Consider the following 21,783-nt stretch of genomic DNA (forward strand, 5'->3'; position numbering starts at 1 on the left):
TTAGTGTTTCACCTCCTGTTCTACAGTCAACAGAACAGAGAATTTTTTTGCAATTTTTCAATGACTTATCTACAATAAAAAAAGAAGATCTGTTCTCCCATATCGTGAAATAATTTGTAAAGAAATCATGATATTAAATGCAATCTGTTCATGTAACAATTTGAGAACCAAATGGCTATTAAAAATTCAAGAACCAAGTAACCTTTTTGCATTAGATAATGCAACAAATGGGAAAATAACAAGCTTTTTGAAGAGTTTGTCCGATTTTTTACTCTTTACTATAGTTTGGTATTAGCAACTCTATTTACAGAAGTTAATGCATTAATTTACTTACTTACCAGAGAAAACAAAAACAAAAACAAAGCCACACACCACAAACAAAACAGAGAAATTATAGTAACCAACCATAATCCACTAATCTCGTCATCACAATCTCAGTCCCAAATTTACTTTGTCAACATCTCCTCAGCAACCCTTCCCAATAAAAGGGAAATACATTTCCACATCCATACCTCCCTCTTCTCAATCTCTTGATATGTGCTCTTTCTCGAGAGACTAAGGTAACTATTTAATTTTCAAATTGAACGGTGTTTTAATAATTCGCCATGGAAAATAGCGTCCAAGATACGCTCGCGGAGTTGGAGGTGGAAGTGGAGGTGGTGCAGAGTAAGGACGAAAGACAAACGTATTCGGTGTGGGCCATCCCAACGGATGATGTGTCTTGCAGGATCAAGAAGCTGATGGAGGGCCTTCGGGCCGAGTTTGGTGGACCCGAGATTGAGCCCCACATTGCCCTTGCGGGGTCCATCCGTCTGTCACCCGACAACATGCTCAAGAAGTTTGAAGCCTTAGAGGATCCTATCCAAGGGTACGTTCCTAAAGTTGAAGCTGTGATAACCGGGAGGTCCTATTACCAGTGTGTTTGCATCCTCTTTCAGCGACCCTATTACAAGAAGGTCCTATCCATTGTCCACTTCTTGTTCTTTCCTTCATTTTATTTTATTTAGTTTGTTTTGTTGATATTTTATTTTTAGAGTAGAAAATAAAAATACTCCCCTCATTGTATTATTCAGAATAGTACTAACATATTTATTGCATATTTTCTCAGATGTATGATATATTATCTAACACCTGCGGACATTTCGACATCTCGAATCGTAAGTTTTTTCCTCATTGTAGAAATGATCAAACATGGGAAAAATGAGAAGGATGGAGATAGAGGGAGACAAATTATTAAGTAAATATAATCTTCAAACATACTTTCTACTTGGAATGTTGCTAAAAAGAATAAACCGTTGGGAGCTGAGGTTTTGGTGTTATTTCATTCTTGTTCTATTTTGGAACAGTTTTGGTTTTAATTTGTCGTTTGTTTATTACCAGTTCAAAATTTTAGATAAATTTAACAAGCAATGAGGATCTTGGTCTCTTTGAATTGACACCAAATATTACTTTTCTTCTTACTAGTTTTTACTGAAGCATAAAAGAAATTGAAGCATGGTTTGGAGATGGAACCCCATTAAAACTAGTATTCTTCTTTTTACATTACTGAAACCATAATAATTATTTTCATGTCTCCCTTTGCAGCTGATTTGCCACATTTGGCCCTCCTTTATGGAAATCTGACAGAAGAAGAGAGGAAAAGAGCTCAAGAGAAAGTTAGTATTCTGGATGAGAGCATTACTGATTTGAGCTTCCCAATAGCTAGCGTTGCATTGTATAAAACCAACTACCAAGATAAAACTCTCAAATCTTGGGAAAAGATTACAGAAAAAATCCTACGACCGAGATAATGTTCTTTCCATTCAATATCTATAATCTGATTTGGGCAATTATATATATATATAGAGAGAGAGAGAGAGAGAGAGAGAGAGAGCTTCAGTTGAGGGATCCCTCTTTAGGGCCTACTCCGTATTGTATTTTACTAATCCAAACCGTCTATTTTGTAGATATTTATTCAAAGATATCTCTACAAAAAATCACTTGAATCCGATATCATTTGACTACTCAATTGAATTATTGAAATTTTAATACTTTCTTGAAGTACCGTACTATTAATTGATTTTGTAGGACACAATTGGATGTCGAATTGGTTTTCAATTTGTCTAATTTTTACAAAGATGATCTATGAATGTAGACCTAAAAAATAAATGGTTGCATCAACCAAAAATTTAAATTAGTTCAATGAAGCTTGAGCATAAGGTTGCATCAAGCTTGAGCATAATTTGATTAAAATTGTATATTTCCTGAAGGTTTAGTAGTAAAACCAATTGGTTTAGTGTATCCTTAATTTACTTTATCTCGCTGACGTCAATTAGTCCAGTTAATTAGGATATAGTGAGCCCATCCCCTTACATCTAAGTTCGAATTTACCCAATCCATAAATTAAATTAATTTAGAGTACATCATACCATCTCTTGTATTTTTTTTTTAAAGTTTTTAATCTTTCTCATAAATAATATAGATCAATTTTATAAGAGCTGCTTCATAGAATTTAGTTTTTATAATCGTTGTGTTCGATCTTTTGCGTCATAGGCTTTCTTTTTTTATTTGTTTGATTTTTCCTTCAAAGGGATAGGTTTTTATATTAATAATATAACAATAATATATGAAAAAGTTTCCCTATGGGTGTAAATAAACTTATTTTCTTATTATGGGTCAAAAGCACAAAGGCCGAACAAGAATGGGCTCATTACAGATGAAATATGTGTAAATAGAGAAGAGAAGTTGCAGACGCATTTTTTTTGTCATTTTTTGTGTCTATAATCAAAAGCATATACCAACAGGGTTATGAGGGAGGAGGGGGGCTATCTATTTTTTTTCTTTGTCTCTAAAATCAATAGGCCAATAGAGTCTAGCCTTGTCATGTAAACTAGTGGTTTCAAGTTCAAATCCCTACAACACCATGGTAAACCCACCTCTAATTTAGACTATCGCTTGTATAAAAAAATTCAAAAAAATACCAATATAACTTCTAAATTCATCAACCTTACTACATGTTTGCATGCAATTACATTGTTACATACAAAAGGAAAAAGATAAAAAAAGGTGATGATGTCAAAGAAGTTAGAAGGAATGATATCTATGACCCCATCAACAAATAACTACATTATCAAATATTGGCTATAAACTTGGCTAGAGAAATCATCTTTTTACCATATACGAGCTATTTTCAACATGACATAGAATAACAACAAATACATAGTTATTATGTCATAAAATAGAGAAATTGCAAACAGCTGCCATATAAATTTTCCCCCCGATTTGTGACTTCTTGTCAATTTCTTCTTCTTTTCCTTCTTCTTTTTCTTCTTTTTCTGGTTGTATTTCTTTTTCATTGTGTTCAAATATGGTATTTAATGTTACACGTCATCAAAATTAATTGTCTAACAACGTAACACATTTTGATTGGTAAACATCATATTTTGGGTCATTCCATCATAATGTAGGACCTTTTTAATTTTGGTTGAAAATAAAGGAAAAACGTAATCTTTTGACTATACTACTCTTATGATATCTTCCCTTTTTGAATTAATGTACTCTATTTTCAAAACAGAAAGTTATGGTTTAGGGTTTAGGGCAAATACTTTTCTATGTGTACGATTTCATTTGACTTGTCTATTACAACTATTAATATCTTTGAATGTACTCTTTTGATATTTAACTCCTTATTCTTAATATGAGATGGATAGCCTCTTCGACGTTTAACTTAAAACTTTTCTTAAACTTTTGCATTTTACCTTCGTTATTTAAATTCAAACCATATGATGGTGCACATAACAATGGTCATTCATGCCTAGTTGTTTAGCAAGTCTTTAAATTAAAATACAGTACCCCTTAAGAGAACAAAATGTTGAGATAAAAACCACCTTTTACTTTAGAAATTTTCTAAATAGATGGATTCTCACATATTCAAGCATAAGAATATAATAGACCATGTGTTGCAAATTGCAATTCATAAATTTGCAATAAAAGCAATACACGATGTAGACATCAAAATGATAGGATGCATCATGCATGGAATTTATGACAAATGACATAAAAGAGCACTCCTTTCTCTTTTGCTTTAACTATAGAGTACAATTAACTCTTCATTCTCTACTGTTTCAAATGGCAAATCTTGACAGAAAAAGAACCTGTATAAGGGTCGTAAGTAAAACCAGAATCCTTATGTTTCTCCTCGTGTTTTGGGCACTCAGAATCCCAGTGTTCACCTTGCTTCCCACAGATTCTACAATACTTGAGAATTTCATGTCGCATGCTTAGGCCACAACCAGCACAACATGAGTCTCTAGGCAACCACATATAAGACATGCAACCACATAACTCTCGCCAACAATTGCGTTCTTTGGGACTCGATACCTATAAGCGCATAGTTGTGTAGGGTGCTTATCCATCTTTAAACAATACTCACATTCACCTATGTGCAATTTGTAGATCCATTATTAATTATACAATGAAAGCAATAAAAATAATCATTTAAAAAAAAACAATGAATGAATGAAGATGATAAAACCCAAAAATCAGTATTGTGAGCACATTACATTGAATAACAACAAATACATAGATATTATGTCATACGAGGCAAAAAAATTAAAGAGGCAAAAAAAATGAATATATATATATATATATAGGGGGCGGATCCATGGCACCATATTTTTTACACAAGTTTGGACACAAATTTTAAGCCATTAGATTTAAGCACTATTAATGGCTTAGATTAAACAAACTAATTCTTTCATCTTAAAATAATTAAAACTTAATTTAATTAACTTTGCTATTCAATTTTCTCTCTCTTCATTTATGTTTTCACATCTTCCTAAAAGCATCAACATTCTCTCTCACAACATCTTCTTCTTTTCCATGACTTTCCCTTTTTTCTCTCTTCAATCTTCTTTTTGCCTTTGAAATAACATCAAAATCCACACACCATTTTCCTCCATAACAAGAATTCACCTATGTGGAATTTGTAGATCCATTGTTAAATACAATAAAAGCAATAAAAATAATCATTTTAAAAAAAAGACAATGGATGAATGAAGATGATAAAACCCAAAATTAGTATTGTGAGCACATTACATTGAATAACAACAAATACATAGATATTATGTCATACGAGAAAAAAAAAAAAAGAATATATAATATATACATGTTTGCTTGGTTATTTGATGCTGATTGGTTTTGAGTAAGCATACTTAGGTTGTTGGATTGGATGTTAGAATATATTGTTTTCCTTCAACAAAGTTGTGCATTTAAATAATCAGGTTATGTGAATATGGGATATTTAGTTTGAAATTAAGTTTTGGGGTTTGCTGTTACTGATAAATATATGATAATAGTGGCAGTATGATTGTATTTTATTGAGATTTAATCATTAACAGCCTCAGCTCATGATGCCAAACTCAAAATGTGAGAGTGTGGGTGGTAGAAGTTCAATAGGAGCACTGAGTGACTCGGATATGAGCACGATGACATGGTGAATATCAGATATTAAAAGAAGCCTTATGTTATAATTTAAACCTTTATCAATTCGAACAACTATCCACTTCTAAAAGTGATTTACTAGATCCGAGAGAATTTTAGATGGTGTTCATGAATCATGTGCTCAAAAGCCCGAGACTGTTGAGTTTTTTTTGTCACAGGATTTATGATCATTAATCAACAGTTCAGAAGATGAACTAGAAACTAAGATGTCCTGTGCAATATAACGCTTACTTGGATCGGACAACTGGAAATGCCTGCAAGTCTGAATTGAGTGATGATTGGAAAAAGAATTTTCGTTGATAAACTTTTGTAACTAATTTCGTTGTTGGCTTGGGTTCTACGATTATTCTATATCTTGTTCTTCTCTTGGTCATTTTTTGTTTGTGTTTTCTTTTGTTAGGATGAAAAGGTCGTTGATACATCTGAAGGTGCTAGGGTTGCTGGGTCAGTTAATGCTGGAGAACATGCTGCTCCTGCTCATGCCAGCCTTGAGACAGTCCAAGAGTTAGCAAAAGAAACTAGATCTGCTGAGTGGCAAATTCAAGTGCAAAATGGCCTTGATGATGCCTTGAAAAGGCGGCTGTAGAAGCTGATTGACTCTAACCGAGTCATGCTTTTTATGAAAGGAACCCCTGAGGAGCCCAAATGTAAATTTAGCATATTAGTTGTTAAACATTTGAAGGATTATGAGGTCGAATTTGGAAGTTTTGATCTTCTTACGTACAATAAAGTCATGGATGGGATACAGAAGTATTCTAACTGGCCACTATTACCACAAATCTACTTCGAAGGGAGGACTCGTGGTTTCTATTACATAGGAACTATAATGAAAGGTTACCCAAGTGAAAGCGATGATGCTTTTGAATAGATTACACAATAGAAAAGTTGCACAAGAGTTAGCAATGAACTTTTGCTAAATGTGATTTTGATTTTGATTTTGATAGAAGAAAAGATATTGAGGCATTTGCAATGTAATGTTTTGATTCTTAAGGGTGTACTTTATTTGCATGGCTGATTTCTTTTTCTTTTATGGTTTACTTTCTTTTTTAATAGTAGAATGTTAGTCGACAATGAACCCCAAATTTGTACTCTCCTTTAGTTTATTCATCTGTTTTATGTTTCTTATTCCTATAAGTTTATTAATTTGTTTTATGTTTATGTTGATTCATCTGTACTCTCCTTTGGTTGTTGTTCTAATTGATGTATCTGTTTGTCGTCTTTCTGGCTTTTCAATGAAGCTTCAGTTATCGAAAAGAAAAAATATAAAACCGCAAATAGTATATGTATATATACAGTTGGTTGAGTTGAATCTATATATATATATATATAATTGACTGAGGCATATTCTCATTCCGTTTTTTCTTTTTCTTTTTTACTCAATAAATTTCAGATTTTTATCAGGAAGCAAGATGAGACACAACAAACATTGCTTATATCTCTAATAACAAATATGGAACAATATATGTTGGTGTCGATTTAAGGACTACATGTAGTACGAGCAAAGAATTTATAACGACAGATGATGCATACAAATATTTATACATGGAGAATTGCAATGTATTTGCAACTAGGATGGGAAAGGTCTCCAATAGCAAGAAAATGTTAGCACATGTGGATAAGGGATTTTATTATATGCAATTTGAAAGTCGAGAATTCAAATGAATTGTTACAACATGTGATAAGGGATTTTATTATATGCAACCCTTTTTTATGAAAATAACGGTATATATGTGCGCGTGTTTGAGGTAAAAAAAATAAGGAGGTTTTGAAACGTTATATGACCGACTGGTTCTGAGAGCGCTTCTCGATCATTATGATGCCTTAGCTATTTATATTACTTCCAATTCATTGTAAAATATAATAAAAAAACCTTACCAATAGGATTATGAGGGAGGAGGGGGGCCTTTTTTTTTTTTTCTTTTTCCTTTTGTCTCTAAAATAAATAGGCCAATAGAGTCTAGCCTTGTCATGTAAACGAGTGGTCTCAAGTTCAAACCTCCACAACACCAAGTGTGTGAGAAACCCACCTCCAATTTAGACTATCGCTTGTATAAAAAAAAAATTCAAAGAATACCAATTTAACTCCAAAGTTCTTCAACATTGCTACTTGTTTGCATGCAATTACATTGTTATATACAAAAAAAAAAAAAAAAAAAAGGGATGATGTAAAAGAAATTAAGGAATGATATTTATGATCTCATCAACAAATAACTACATTATCAATATCAGTTATAAACTTGGCTGGAGAAATCATCTTTTTACCATACGAGTCATTTTCAAATTGACACAAAATAACAACAAATACATAGATAGTATGTTATAAAATAGAGAAAGTTGCAAACATATGCCACCATATAAAATTTCTCCCCGATTCGTGACTTCTTGTCATTTTCTTCTTCTTTTTCTTCTCTTTTTGGTTGTATACGACATTTATTGTTACATGTCACCAAGATTAACCATCTAACAAGGTAACACATTTTGATTGATAAACATCATATTTTAGGTCACTACTAAAAAAAAAACCCTTGCGCGACGAAACAAAATTCGTCGCGCAAAGTCACTTTGCGCGATGAAACAAAATTCGTCGCGCAAAGTGACTTTGCGCGACAAATATTAACCATCGTCGCTCAAAGTCTTACGCAACTCAATTTTGCGCAACGAAAAAAAAATCATCGCAAAAAGTTACTTTGCGCGACGACAAAGCATCGTCGTGAAAAGTAACTTTGCGCGACGAATACTAGAATTAGGTGCACACAGTTTTGCGCGACGAATAGTGATTCGTCTCGCAAAGTATTTACAACAATAAATAAATAAAAAAAAATATTTTTAAAAATTTTTGGATGCCTTTGCGCGACGATATAATAATCTTCGTCTCGCAAAGTCTTTACTAAAATTAAAATTAAAAAAAATTTGGAAGACTTTGCATGACGAAATAATAATCTTCGTCTCGCAAAGTCTATACAAAAATAAATAAAATAAAAAAATTATTTTGTTAGAAAAATATACTATTGTAGTTCGGATTGGGTTTTTGTAGAAAATATATATTTTAAATTGACGATCAAATTGGTTCATTGTATTCATATAGGGTCAAGGAATGTAGCTGTAAAAAATCATCAAAATCGAAATTGAAATAACCGTTAAATCGTGATTTTTCGTTTATAACCATCGAAAAGTTTTGTCTTATTACTTGATCTCTGAATGTTTATTTTTTCCGATTTTTGGCGTATATGATCTCGAAGTATAAACAAACAAGTTTGACGGTTGGATCGTTGAAACTAGTTTCGTATAATGCGTATGCCATCAAAACAATATATTCACTAACAATTAAGAGTTTATAAACTTTCATTAAATACAATATAACATTTTGTAGTATCCACTAGTGTAAATATTTTCAATTGAAGATCAAATTGAGTCATTGTATTCATATAGGGTCAAGGAGTGTAGCTATAAAAAATCATCAAAATCGGAGTTAAAATAACCGTTTAATCGTGATTTTTGTTTATAACCATCGAAAAGTTTTGTCCCATTACGTGATCTCTGAATGTTTATTTTTTCCGATTTTTGGGGTATACGATCTCGAAGTATAAACAAACAAGTTTGGATCATTGAAACTGGTTTCATAGAATACATATGCCATTAAAACAATATATTCACTAACAATTAAGAGTTTATTTATACTTTTGTTAAATATAACATAAGATTTTGTGGTATCCACTAGTGTAAATATTTTAAATTGACGATCGAAGTGGTTCATTATATTCATATAGGGTCAAGGAGTGTAGCTGTAAAAAATCATCAAAATCAGAGTTGAAATAACCGTTAAATCGTGATTTTTCGTTTATAACCGTCGAAAAGTTTTGTCCTATTACTTAATCTCTGAATGTTTATTTTTTTCCGATTTTTGGCGTATATGATCTTGAAGTGTAAACAAACAAATTTGACGGTTTGATCGTTGAAACTAGTTTCGTAGAATGCATATGCCATGAAAACAATATATTCACTAACAAATAAGAGTTTATTTATACTTTTATTAAATATAACATAAGATTTTGTGGTATCTACTAGTGTAAATATTTTAAATTGACGATCGAATGCAATCATTGTATTCATATAGGGTCAAGGAGTGTAGCTGTAAAAAATCATCAAAATCAGAGTTGAAATAACCGTTAAATCGTGATTTTTCGTTTATAACCGTCGAAAAGTTTTGTCCTATTACTTAATCTCTGAATGTTTATTTTTTCCGCTTTATGGCGTATATGATCTCGAAATGTAAACAAACAAATTTGACGGTTGGATCGTTGAAACTAGTTTTGTAAAATGCGTATGCCATGAAAACAATATATTCACTAACAAATAAGAGTTTATTTATACTTTTATTAAATATAACATAAGATTTTGTGGTATCTACTAGTGTAAATATTTTAAATTGACGATCGAATGGAGTCATTATATTCATATAGGGTCAAGGAGTGTAGCTGTAAAAAATCATCAAAATCAGGGCTGAAATAACCGTTAAATCATGATTTTTCGTTTATAACCGTCGAAATGTTTTGTCCAATATATTGATCTCTTAATGTTTATTTTTATTTTTTCTGAATTTTGGTGTATATGATCTCGAAGTATAAACAAACAAGTTTGATGGTTGGATCGTTGAGTAGCTTTAAATTTATTTATTTTGTACGTATAACACTTAAGAAATTGAATAGTATATGTATTTAGTAGTAGCTTTAAATATTTTTTAACACTTTGCGTGACCAATTTAGTATTTCGTCGCGCAAAGTATCCTCTCAAAATTTGGGCATGTGCCAAAAATGGGAATTTAAAAAAAAAAAAATCGACTTTGCGCGACCAATATATAATTATTCGTCGCGCAAAGTATATATTCTAAAAATGTTGGCGTGTGCCAAAAATGGGAATTTTTTTTTAAAAAAAAAATTTCGACTTTGCGCGACCAATATATAATATTTCGTCGCGCAAAGTATATATTCTAAAAATTTTGGCGGTTACCAAAAATGGGAATTTTTAAAAAAAAAACATTTTCGACTTTGCGCGACCAATATATAATATTTCGTCGCGCAAAGTATATATTCTAAAAATTTTGGCGGTTACCAAAAATGGGAATTTTTTTAAAAAAAAACATTTTCGACTTTGCGTGACCAATATATAATTTTTCGTCGCGCAAAGTATATATTCTAAAAATTTTGGCGGTTACCAAAAATGGGAATTTTGAAAATAAAATTTCGACTTTGCGCCACCAATTTATAATTATTCGTCGCGCAAAGTATATACTCTAAAAATTTGGCGGGCACCAAAAATGGGATTTTTTTTAAAAAAAAATTTCGACTTTGCGCGACCAATATATAAATATTCGTCGCGCAAAGTATACTCTAAAAATTCGGCGGGCACCAAAAATGGGACGCGGGAATATTTTGGTCGCGCAAAAGTTTGGGCGACCAGAAATTCGTTGCGCAAAACTGAAAAAATTTGGCGGGCACCGAAAATGGGAATTTTTTTTAAATTTTTTTTTAAACACTTTGCGCGACCAATATATTGTTTCGTCGCGCAAAGTGATACGTTCTTTAAAAGCAAAATAACTCCTCCACCATTTTCTCAATGTCTTCTAAATCCTACCATTTCTCTCTTTCCCACTCCCCAAATCCTACCATTTCTCTGACACTCACTCCTCTCACTTAATCTCTCATCTCTCTCTTCACTATCTCTCTCTCACTCACTCACTCTCTCATCTCTCTTTTCATCATCTCTCACTCTCTCATCTCTCTCTCACTATCTTCTCTAATTCTCTCACACTCACTCCTCTCACTTAATCTCTCATCTCTCTCTTCACTATCTCTCTCTCTCTCTCACTCACTCTCTCATCTCTCTTTTCATCATCTCTCACTCACTCTCTCATCTCTCTCTCACTATCTTCTCTAATTCTCTCACACTCACTTCTCTGTAAATTTTAAATTTTTTTCATTAATATGTGTTTTTGGAGTTAGTTTTGAGTTTATGCCAACTATTTGTCATTATTTTATGTTATTGTTTTGTTATTTGACAATATTTGTTTTTTTTTTTTTTTTTTGAAGGGAATTGTTGAGGCTTTGATGGCTAAAGTTGAGGATTTGATATAAGAGGCTTGTAGATTTTATTATTGTACTTTGTTAATTTAAGTGTACATTTTGAATATTATGTATATTGGATAATTTGATCACTATTTTTCTTATGTAATTTTATTTTGAATATGTCAATTTAAATTAAAGTAATTAAGAAAAATAAAATCATACAATTAAATTAAAATTTAAAAAATTAATATAATGAAATTGATATAAGAGAAATAATAATAAAAAAATGTCAAAAACCTTGCGCGACAAAATATTTCGTCGCGCAAACTATTAAATTAGTTTATTTTAGTTTAAAATTTTCAAAAAAGAAAAATTTTCAAAAAATGAATATTTCGTCGCCCAAACCTTTGAGCGACGTTAACATTCGTCGCGCAAAGTACACTTGCGTGACATTAACTTTCGTTGCGCAAAGGAGATATTATTCGTCGCGCAAAGTAGATAATATTCGCGCGTAAAGTAATTAATATTCATCGCGCAAAGTTGTTATTGTCCGTCGCGCAAAGTTTTCAGGATTCGTCGCGCGAAGTAATTAATATTCGTCGCGCAAAGTTGTTATTTTCGTCGCACAAAGTCGTCATGATTCGTCGCTCAAGTTGTTATCATTCGTCGCGCAAAATGGCTTTGTGCGACGAAGAATTTTCACCGTCGCGCAAACCCTTTCTCCACGAGTTTTGCGCGACAAAACTTGCGCGACCAAAATTTCGTAGCGCAAACTTTGCGCGACGAAATTTTCCTTTGCGCGACCAAAAATCATTCGTCGCGCAAAGTGTTTTTTGTAGTAGTGGGTCATTCCATCATAACGTAGGACCTTTTTTTTTTGGTTGAAAATAAAGGAAAACGTGTTTTGTTTTGGGTATGGAAAAAATATTGACCATTGATCGAATGCCAAAGTTAATGATCTTCGCACCTCTTAACATGATTTGGGGTCATTATCTACTTCCAAAACAGAAACTTAAGGTGTAGGGTTTAGGGCAAATACTTTTCTCTCTGTGTACGATTTCATTTGACTTGTCTATTACAACTATTAATATCTTTGAGGGATCCCTCATAAGCATGGAATTAATTTCTAGTTTTTATTTTCTGATTTCGTTTGGGATTTTCGTTTCCTCAACTTTGAATAGTACTTTTTAAAAAAAAGAATAAAGTGGTGAAATTCATTCATTAACAGGGGCTATTACAAAGGATTGAATAGATAAGCAAAGCCCTCAAACAATGGAGGGTTTCAGCCAACTCACCGTATACACATCAATAAGCACATGGCCAGGACAAACTTAACTACAAATCCAGCTCTCTACAAGGCAACGCCAAACATAAATTATAGAGCTCAGTGCCAAAACTAGAACCCAGAAATGGGCATTTGCCTTAGACTTCGAGAAGAAAACAGCACCACCAAGAGAAAGGGCAGATCCACTCAACTTCCTCCCAACACATAACTTTAAACATTTCTTAAACTTTTGCATTTTACCTTTGTTCTTTAAATTCAAACAATATGATGGTGCACATAACAATGGTCATAGGGTTTAGGGAAGAACAAAATGTTGAGATATCAAAATGATAGGATGCATATGGTTTGAATTTAGGGAAGAACAATGGTCTTTAAATTAAAATTCAATATACTAACCCCATAAGAGAAGAACAAAATGTTGAGATAAAAACCACCTTTTACTTTAGACATTTCATAAATAGATGGATTCTCACATCTTCAAGCATAACAATATAATAGACCATGTGCTGCAAATTGCAATTCATTTGCGATAAAAACAATACACAATGTAGACATCAAAATGATAGGATGCATAGCATTTATGGAAAATAGCACTCCTTGCTCTTTTGCTTTAACTCTAGAGTATAATTAACTCTTCATTCTCTACTATTTCGAAGGGCGAATCTTGACAGAAAAAGAACCAGTATAAGGGTCGTAAGTAAAACTACAATCCTTACGTTTCTCCTCGCGTTCCGGGCACTCATGATTCAAGTGTTCTTCTTGATTCCCACAGATTGTACAATCCTTGAGAATTGCATATCCTATGCTTAGGCCACAATCAGCACAACATGAGTCTCTAAAGAGGCAGCCACATACAAGACATGCAACCACACAACTATCGCCAACAATTGCGTTCTTTGGGACTTGATACCTATAAGAGCATAGTTGCGTAGGGTGCTTATCCACCTTTAAACAATACTTACATTCACCTGTATGCAATTTGTAGATCCATTGTTAAATACAACGAAAGCAATAAAAATAATCATTTTTTTTAAGACAATGAATGAATGAAGATTATAAAACCAAAAATGAGTATTGTGAACACATTACATTGAATAACAACAAATACATAGATATTATGTCATACGATGTAAATAGAGAAGCTGCAGGCACTTTTTTTTTTCTTGCCCCTAAAATAAATTGCTTACCATAACTTTTTCCATCCATGGATTTTTCATCCTCTGATTCTTCAACCTCTGATTTCCAACCCTCTGATTCTTCATCCTCTGATTTCCAATCCATTGATTCTTCATCATCATCCTCTGATTCTTCATCCTCTGATTGTTCAGCCTTGCTCCCTGTTTCCATGCAATTACATTGTTAAATACAAAAGGAAAAAAAGGAAAAAAAAGAAAAGAAAAAAAGAGTGATAATGTCAAAAAAGTTAGAAGGAATGACATTTATGATCCAATCAACAAATAACTATATTATTAAATATCAGTTCTACATCATGCAAACACCAGAATAACTTGGCTGAACAAATTATCTTTTAACATACGAGCTGTTTTTAACATGACATAGAATAACAACAAATGCATAGATATTATGTCATAAAATTGAGAACTTGCAGACATATTTTTTTCTTTCTTGTCTCTAAAATAGAGAGCGTACCAATAGAACTAGGATGGCGGAGGTTAGTGCCCTCATAAAAATAAGCAATAAGTTCTTCTTCAGTTGGTTCTGTAGTCCCTGGTTCTTCAGCCTTACTATCTGTTTGCAAGCAATTACATTGTTAGTAGGAATGGCATCTATGATCCCATCAACAAATAACTATATTCGTAAATATCGGCTATCCATCATGCACACACCAAAATAACTTGCTGGAAAAATCATCTTCAAAAACTTATTCGAAATTTTGGCATAATATATACCCCTCTAATTACACCAACAAAAATAATATAAAAACAACACTTTCTTTTTTCCAAAGAACAACGCCCAAGCAAATTTCATATAATCTTCCTCACAAACCCTAAAAACAAAAATCAAGAACATATAGGAGCACTAGGACATAAGGTAAAGAGATAATTTTTGATACACAAAAGTTGTGGCATAAAATTTAAAGCCCAAGTAATTAAATTGCAGATAATCTTGGTCACCCTTGATTTAAAAGAAAAAGGAAAAGCATGCATACCGATTATTGGCGTATCACAGTTGAGGGGGACCATAGCTGGCAAGAAAAGGTCCTTTTCTCCGCTGTACTTATCGAGCACTTCCGACTGGGAATCCAATTTCAACCCCACCGAACCTTTCTTTTTCTTATCTCTCCCTTTCCCTCTCTCTCTTCCAGCTTTTTCTTCTCTCTCTCTCTCTCTCTCTCTCTCTCTCTCTCTCTCTCTTTCCCTCTTTCTTTCTCTCTCCCTTTCCCTCTCTCTCTCGCGGCCAATAATACACACTCCAAATTCAGAGCGGACGCCACCAACCAAGTCTCTCAACCTTTCGCTTCTGTCGACGATTCTCGAAATCCCTAATCCTTGTCAGATCAGATCGTACCCCTGTTTTTCTCCAAAATCTCGCTCCCCTGCACCCTCTGCTTCGCAATTTCCATCTGAGCAAACCCTAGCACCCCTCCCAAATCCTTCTCCGTCTACGCGATGCTGAAGTTTTCGCCGACCATCGCGAGCCAGATTCGCTTTCTCCTCCAAAGCCCCAACGACGCCAACTCTGACTCTCTGCTCCGAGAGCTCTCTCAACCATCGCGAGAGTATCGATATTATCGATAATCTCGATAATATCGAGATATTATAACCGTTTTGTGTTGACGTTGCTCGATAATATCGGGATCGATATGTCGGCGATATTTTCGGCGATAATTTCGATATTTGAACGAAAAATGCTTGGTTTGTTCCCAGATTATCGGCTTAAAAAAAAAACGAAATTATCGCCGAAGTCGATTTTTTAGACACTGGTTTTACGTTTCCTTTTGCTTTTCTTTTCAAGTTTGCGCTAATTAATATTTCATTGAGCCCACTTCCGAAATTGTACCACTTTTTTTCCCGAAATTGTATCACTTTGTTACTCAAAAACCACTGAAAAGTATGATATTAAAAAACCGACATAAAAGAGCACTCGTTTTTCTTTCTCTTTTCTTGTGTATGCAGTCCATCTAGGGCCACAAGTAAAAGGGGCCAAATTAGATATTGCAGGAGATTTTTTCCTGATTGAATAATAATTTATCTCTAAAAACTAATAGACTCCAATGCAGGCATTGATGACGTCTTTAATAAACATGGAATTAATTTCTAGTTTTGATTTTCTGATTTCTTTGGGCAATTTCCTTTCCTCAACTAGAGCCTAGTTTTTACTAACAAAAGGGTAAGCTTTTTTTATTGATTTCTTGAGGTTCAAGTATGGAAAGTTTTAGTTCACAGAGTAATATTCTTTAACTTTCCTAAAAGAACAACTCAACTCTTATATAAGAATGGATAACGCTGTTGAACTTTTTCAAACTTACAAAACAACTTATTTTTATTTTTCAACAACAAATTGGTGATCGTAGCCGAGTTGAAATTTTGTTTTGCATTATGGCTAAGACATGCTTGGAGAAAACCAACCAAGACTTGAAGGTTTGTGACATTACCACTATTCTTTTTTCTATTATAAGTATTTTTTTTATCTAAATTTATTATACGTACTTACTCGTCCATATCTCTTGAACCCAAATTCTATGTGCCCTCCGTCCTGTACCTATGTTTTTGTCGTATGTCCCTCTAGTTGGAGAGAAATTCTCATGTAATGGGGATATCACTTTTTGCTATCCCCGGCTAATAATGCAATGACACGTAAGATAACTTTTTCATGTGTTATTGTATTATTGACCGGAGATAGCAAAACAATGTTATCCCCGTTATAACCAACTAATAACTCTGCTAACTCATATAAGAAAATTAATAAAATATATTATTTCCTATCCCTTCACTTTCCCAGCCCATCAACTTAGTACCGTCGTCAAGCAAAGCTTGGACCTCATCAATCGAATTTTGTCTGTAAAGCCATTGAAGCTGAATTTTTCTTTCACAACTTGGACCCATTGGGGTTAAACTTTGAACCATGGGCTTATTCGACTTTGTGCTCTCTTATTCGTGAGTGTTTTTTATAAAATAATTTAAAATAAGATTCTCAATAGTATCCAAATTTATACTAATCAATAGCAGGAGAATTGATAAATCTTATGAACACAAAAACCCCAAATCTGCACTATCATTTGTTTTATTCATATGTTTTATGTTTCTTCTTCCTATGTTTATGTTTTATGTTTATGTTGCTTCATCTGTATTCTCCTTTGGTTGTTGTACTAATTGTTGTATCGGTTTGCCGTGGCTTTTCAATAAAGCTTCAGTTATTGACAAGAAAAAAATAAATCGCAAATAGTATATATGTATATATACACTTGGCTGAGTTGAACTACATCTTAGGCATATTTTCATCCTTTTTTTTTTTTAACCTAATAAATTTCAAATTTTTACCAGGACAAGGGATGGGGCACAACAAACATCGCTTATATTTCTAACGATGGTTGTGGAACAATATATGTTGGTGTCGATTCAAGGACTACATCTAGTACGAGAAAATGATTTATAAAGAATGATAATTCAGACAAATATTTACATATGGAGAGTTGCAATGTATTTGCCACTAGGGCGGGAAATACCATCAATTGCCAAAAAATGTTAGCACATGTGGAGCGACATGTTAGTTATCGCGGGGAAATAGTTAATGGTGTCTGTGAAGCAGCAGAAAAAGCCTATAAGTTTATTAAAAGATGGCGAAAAAAAAGAGAACTGAAATTCAATGCGTCTACTATTATGTCTGGATGGAAGGTTGGACGGAACGGTGTAGATAAAGTTCCTTATGTATGTAAAGTTAAGCATTCTGGATTGGAGGTAAAATTCAAATCCAATTGTTGCACAGGATTTGTGAGTGGAAGCGGCGGTTTATATGCTGGGAAATACTTAGATGGTTGCAATTTGAAAGTCGAGAATTCAAATGAATTGTTACAACATGTGACAAAGGCTTTATTATATGCAACCATTTTTTATGAATGTAGCGGTGGATATGTGCGCGTGTTTGAGGTATTAAAACAAGGAGGTTTTGAAAAGCTATATGACCGACCAGTTATAAGAGCGCTTCTCGATCATTATGATGCATTTGCTAGTTATCTTTCCAAATCATTGTTCTTTCTCTTTGACAGGCTTGATTATGTGTATGCACATGACATTAATGTGAAAGTGCATAAAGGATTCCAAAGACAGTTTGAAGGAGAATATATTAAGAATGTTGTCATAAATCAAGGACCAACATACATTATACGACTCGTACATTTTGATAACCCAATTGATGAGCTATATGAGAAGTTGAAAAGAAAAAATAGTCAACGTGTTGTGCCTCCTGAAATTGGATATCTACCGTCTGTTCAAATTGAAGAAATTGGTGAGGCTCCTATTTTGTGTGGTAAGATAACAAAGGAGTTGGTGGGAAATTTACAAGACATATAACACTCCTTTAACTAACTGCAAGAATGTTTAATATTTTATTTAGACTAGTCGGTGAGATAATTATTTCATTTATTTCATTTGTTTTCCTTTTTCATTAATAATTGGACATACTCCTCAGTTGGTTGAGAATCCTTTAGTTTTTATTAAGTGTTTCTAGTAGTATGTTCATGTAACGTCATACTTTTGTGAATTAAGTTTATGCATTTATTGTTCTTAAATTATAAAGGAAAACATCAATGATTCAAATTGTATCTAAAATAAAAACATGATTGTTTTCGCATGGTTGTCTTACAGCCAGATGGCCAATCCATATATCCTTGTAAGCCCAACTTGTATCAAATTATGCGGATATAAAAATATGAAATAAATTTTCCCAGAAACAGAGAAATCAAAATTTGAAATTAAAACCATATATCCTCTTTTTTGTCTGATTGAAGACTGCAAGTTGTTACTTAACCGTGATTGGAGATGCAATGTCTCTCATATCTACAGGGAGCAAAACAGAGCAGCTGATCACCTTGCTAACTTGGGGTACGAGTTACCCTTGGGCCTTCATATCTATGAGTCTGCTCCTGTCTCCCTCTCAAGCTTGTTGCTGGATGATGATCTAGGAAGAGCCCAAAGTAGGGCTGTGCCTTGTTAGCTTTTTTCTTTTCTGACTTCGGCCTGCCTTGTAACCAAAAAAAAAAAAAAATTTGAAATTAAAACCATCTATCACAATTACACCACCAAAATTCCTAAATTTAAATTTCACATAAATAACACTGCTTCTGCCACTTCCTATTCCTATCTACTTACACTTCCCCCTGACAAGTCACGTGCTCAACATTTCTCCTACCTACAGCTGAACATTGGCGTCTCCGCCTCCGAAATTCGCCTGCCCTTCACTGCTTCATGATTGAAAATCAGGCGCGCGCGTACGGACGTGATGCTCACACAGTGCATCCGCAGAAGACGAAGAAGAAGAAGAGCATCGAGACCAAGGCCACTGACTCGAACGCCGTCACCAGTGGCCAAACGACGTCGTCCACGATCGACAGGCTCAGCTCCGGCCACCACCTCAGCAGCCTCCGCGGGGCCCACCCCATCGGCGACCTGAATGCTGACGCGGACCGCCACCAGGACATTCTCTCTTGCTCTCTCGACTGCAGTCTTCACTTGAGTCACCCGTCGCTTGCTTTCTCTCTAGTTTCGACCGGGTTTGTATTTGTAAGGAGAGGGAGCGGGGTTTTTATACATGGAGGAGGGCGATGGCAAAATGGTAAATGAAAATAAGTGGGGTCTGTTGATCCACGGCGGAGATTGGGGTTAGAATCAGAGATGTGCAGCACTTGGAAATTCTTGTTAATAAGACAAAGTATGCAATTATTTGAAAAATAGTTTGGGGGGAAATTAAAAAACGACAACGAGACTGAATTCAATTACGTTCAAAAAGTTTTAGAAAATAATGGCTTTCTTCTATTGGCTCGTGCAAATGGCAAGTCTGGAAAATGGAACTTTTTCTTTTCCGGTACAACCATTTAAGTTTTAAATTTTTTATAGACTTATTTACTGTAGCGCCCCCTGAAATTATAATCAAATCTCACTTTATCCCCTGAAAGTTAAAATGACTCACTTTACCCTTTTAATTGATGTTTTGCATCTCAATTTACCCCATACTGTCAAGTCAGTCAATAACTCTATTAAAGATGCCGACGTGGCACGAATAGGACCCCAATTTTTTTTAAATGCATGCCACGTAATTACCATGTGTAAAAAAAACAAAAAGAAAGAATTTTCTTTTAAAAACAAAACTCAACTATTAATAATATATATATATATATATATATATATATATATATATATATATATTACAAAAAAAAATCCCTAATTCCCTTCCTTTCTTGATCTGTTACGTATACCCAATCTCTCCCTCTCTCTATCCCCAAAGATGCCCATCATCCTTCATCCTCCCTCTGCAACCAATCACCACCCCACATCATCCATAAGCATCCAACCACAAGCCATAAATTTAAACCTCAAATCAATAACACAACACAAACAATTGTATAAATTTAATTTATTTTTTCCAAGTAAAAATCATATGCACACACAGATTGAACAATTGAAAAACTTAAACTACAATCTCATTCTTCTTCTTCCTTTATTTGATCTTATGCTTTGGTTTGCTGAGGGGATGGGTTTATTGGTTGCCGGGGGCGAAAAGCTTGACAATAAAGATGGTGGCGTGGCCTTGGACTTCAAGAGTTGGATCTACTATTGAGGTTGGGTTGAGTTCGCAACAGATCTGATATGGCGGTTGGCTTAGGGTGGGGGAGGTTGGAATGGAGGCCTCCTCCTCTCTTCACTGCCCTGAAAGAGCAGTCAACCCTTTTACACCCTTATCTCTCTTGTTTGTGCAAATAATCTCGCGGGAGAATATTCGCTTCTAGATCCTTCAACCTTCGATCTTCCTTCTCTCTCTTCCTCGATTCCTGTAAAAAAGATTGGAGTAAATAGACCACACCCGGGGGGTGTTGGCCAAAGGCCCTCCGATGCCTAAGTTAGTTCGAGTGTTTGTAGGAAAACAATAGCTAAGCAAAGGGTACGGAGTTTGTATGGTGTAAACCGGGTGGCCGGAGCCGTGTGTGGTGGCCGGAGCCGTGTGGAGAAAATATGGAGAGTGGAGAGTGGAGAGTGGAGAGGGAGAGAGAGCTTCGAGTATTTTCTCGGGTTTTAGATGTAGGTTTCGAAGTACCTTGAATGATGAATGAAGTCATCTATTTATAGGAGCCTCGGGGCTAGGGTTTCGTAGAGATCGAGTCGGATAATATCTGAATTATCTCGTTTAATTATGAGATAATACCTGATAATTAAGATATTATCCCTTTGATAAGATAATAACCAAATTATTGATATTATCTCATTAATTATAAGATAATATTCCTTTATTATGATAATATCCCAATTAATGGTATTATCTTTATTAATTATGAGATAATACCATATAATTAAGATATTATCCTGATTAATCAATTATCCCAATAAATGGTTTAATTAATTAATTTAAGGGATAATCTTCTTTTCCACGTGGCATGCTCTGATTGGAGACGAAAATATTTGCTCCCACATCTCTCCTTATGGGTCTCCCCCAACCCATGACTCGAGGAATAGCGCGCAAGGCCTGGTCGTGATTGCGCACGGGGTAGGTGCAAGATTTGGGTTGGCTAGATACGAAGGGAGAGGGTGGGGTGGGGGAGATCTGTTAGTGAAGATGATGGTAGGGGGTGAAGAAAACAGTGGCTGCTTCATTTTAGTTTTCTCTTGTAAGACCCGTGTCTTGGGGAAACAAGAACGGTGAGCAATCCCACATCGCTCGGGGAGGGAAAGGTGAAGTGCTTTAAATGTGTGGGCACTTCTCTTCCTAGCACGAGGCCTTTTGGGA

General features: G+C 34.2%; 2 protein-coding genes across 2 annotated transcripts; one reads left to right on the plus strand and one right to left on the minus strand.

The window, feature by feature from the left end:
• Positions 1-438: 438 nt before the first annotated feature.
• Positions 439-1,979, plus strand: LOC110762917 (cyclic phosphodiesterase-like). The gene is made up of 3 exons (XM_021965641.2): positions 439-956; positions 1,109-1,157; positions 1,585-1,979. Exons 1-3 carry the CDS (start codon positions 606-608, stop codon positions 1,788-1,790), a joined length of 606 nt encoding a protein of 201 aa, XP_021821333.1. The 5' UTR covers positions 439-605; the 3' UTR covers positions 1,791-1,979.
• An 11,229-nt stretch (positions 1,980-13,208) lies between these two features.
• LOC110762859 (uncharacterized) lies at positions 13,209-15,622 on the minus strand. The gene is made up of 4 exons (XM_021965560.2): positions 14,999-15,622; positions 14,479-14,577; positions 14,016-14,165; positions 13,209-13,796 (listed from the first exon to the last, which is right to left on the minus strand). The coding sequence occupies exons 1-4, from the start codon at positions 15,030-15,032 to the stop codon at positions 13,474-13,476; spliced, it is 606 nt and encodes a 201-aa protein (XP_021821252.1). The 5' UTR covers positions 15,033-15,622; the 3' UTR covers positions 13,209-13,473.
• Positions 15,623-21,783: the final 6,161 nt, after the last annotated feature.

Source organism: Prunus avium, chromosome 6, assembly GCF_965620075.1.
Source record: "Prunus avium chromosome 6, drPruAviu1.hap1.1, whole genome shotgun sequence".
NCBI classification, from domain to species: Eukaryota; Viridiplantae; Streptophyta; class Magnoliopsida; order Rosales; family Rosaceae; genus Prunus; species Prunus avium.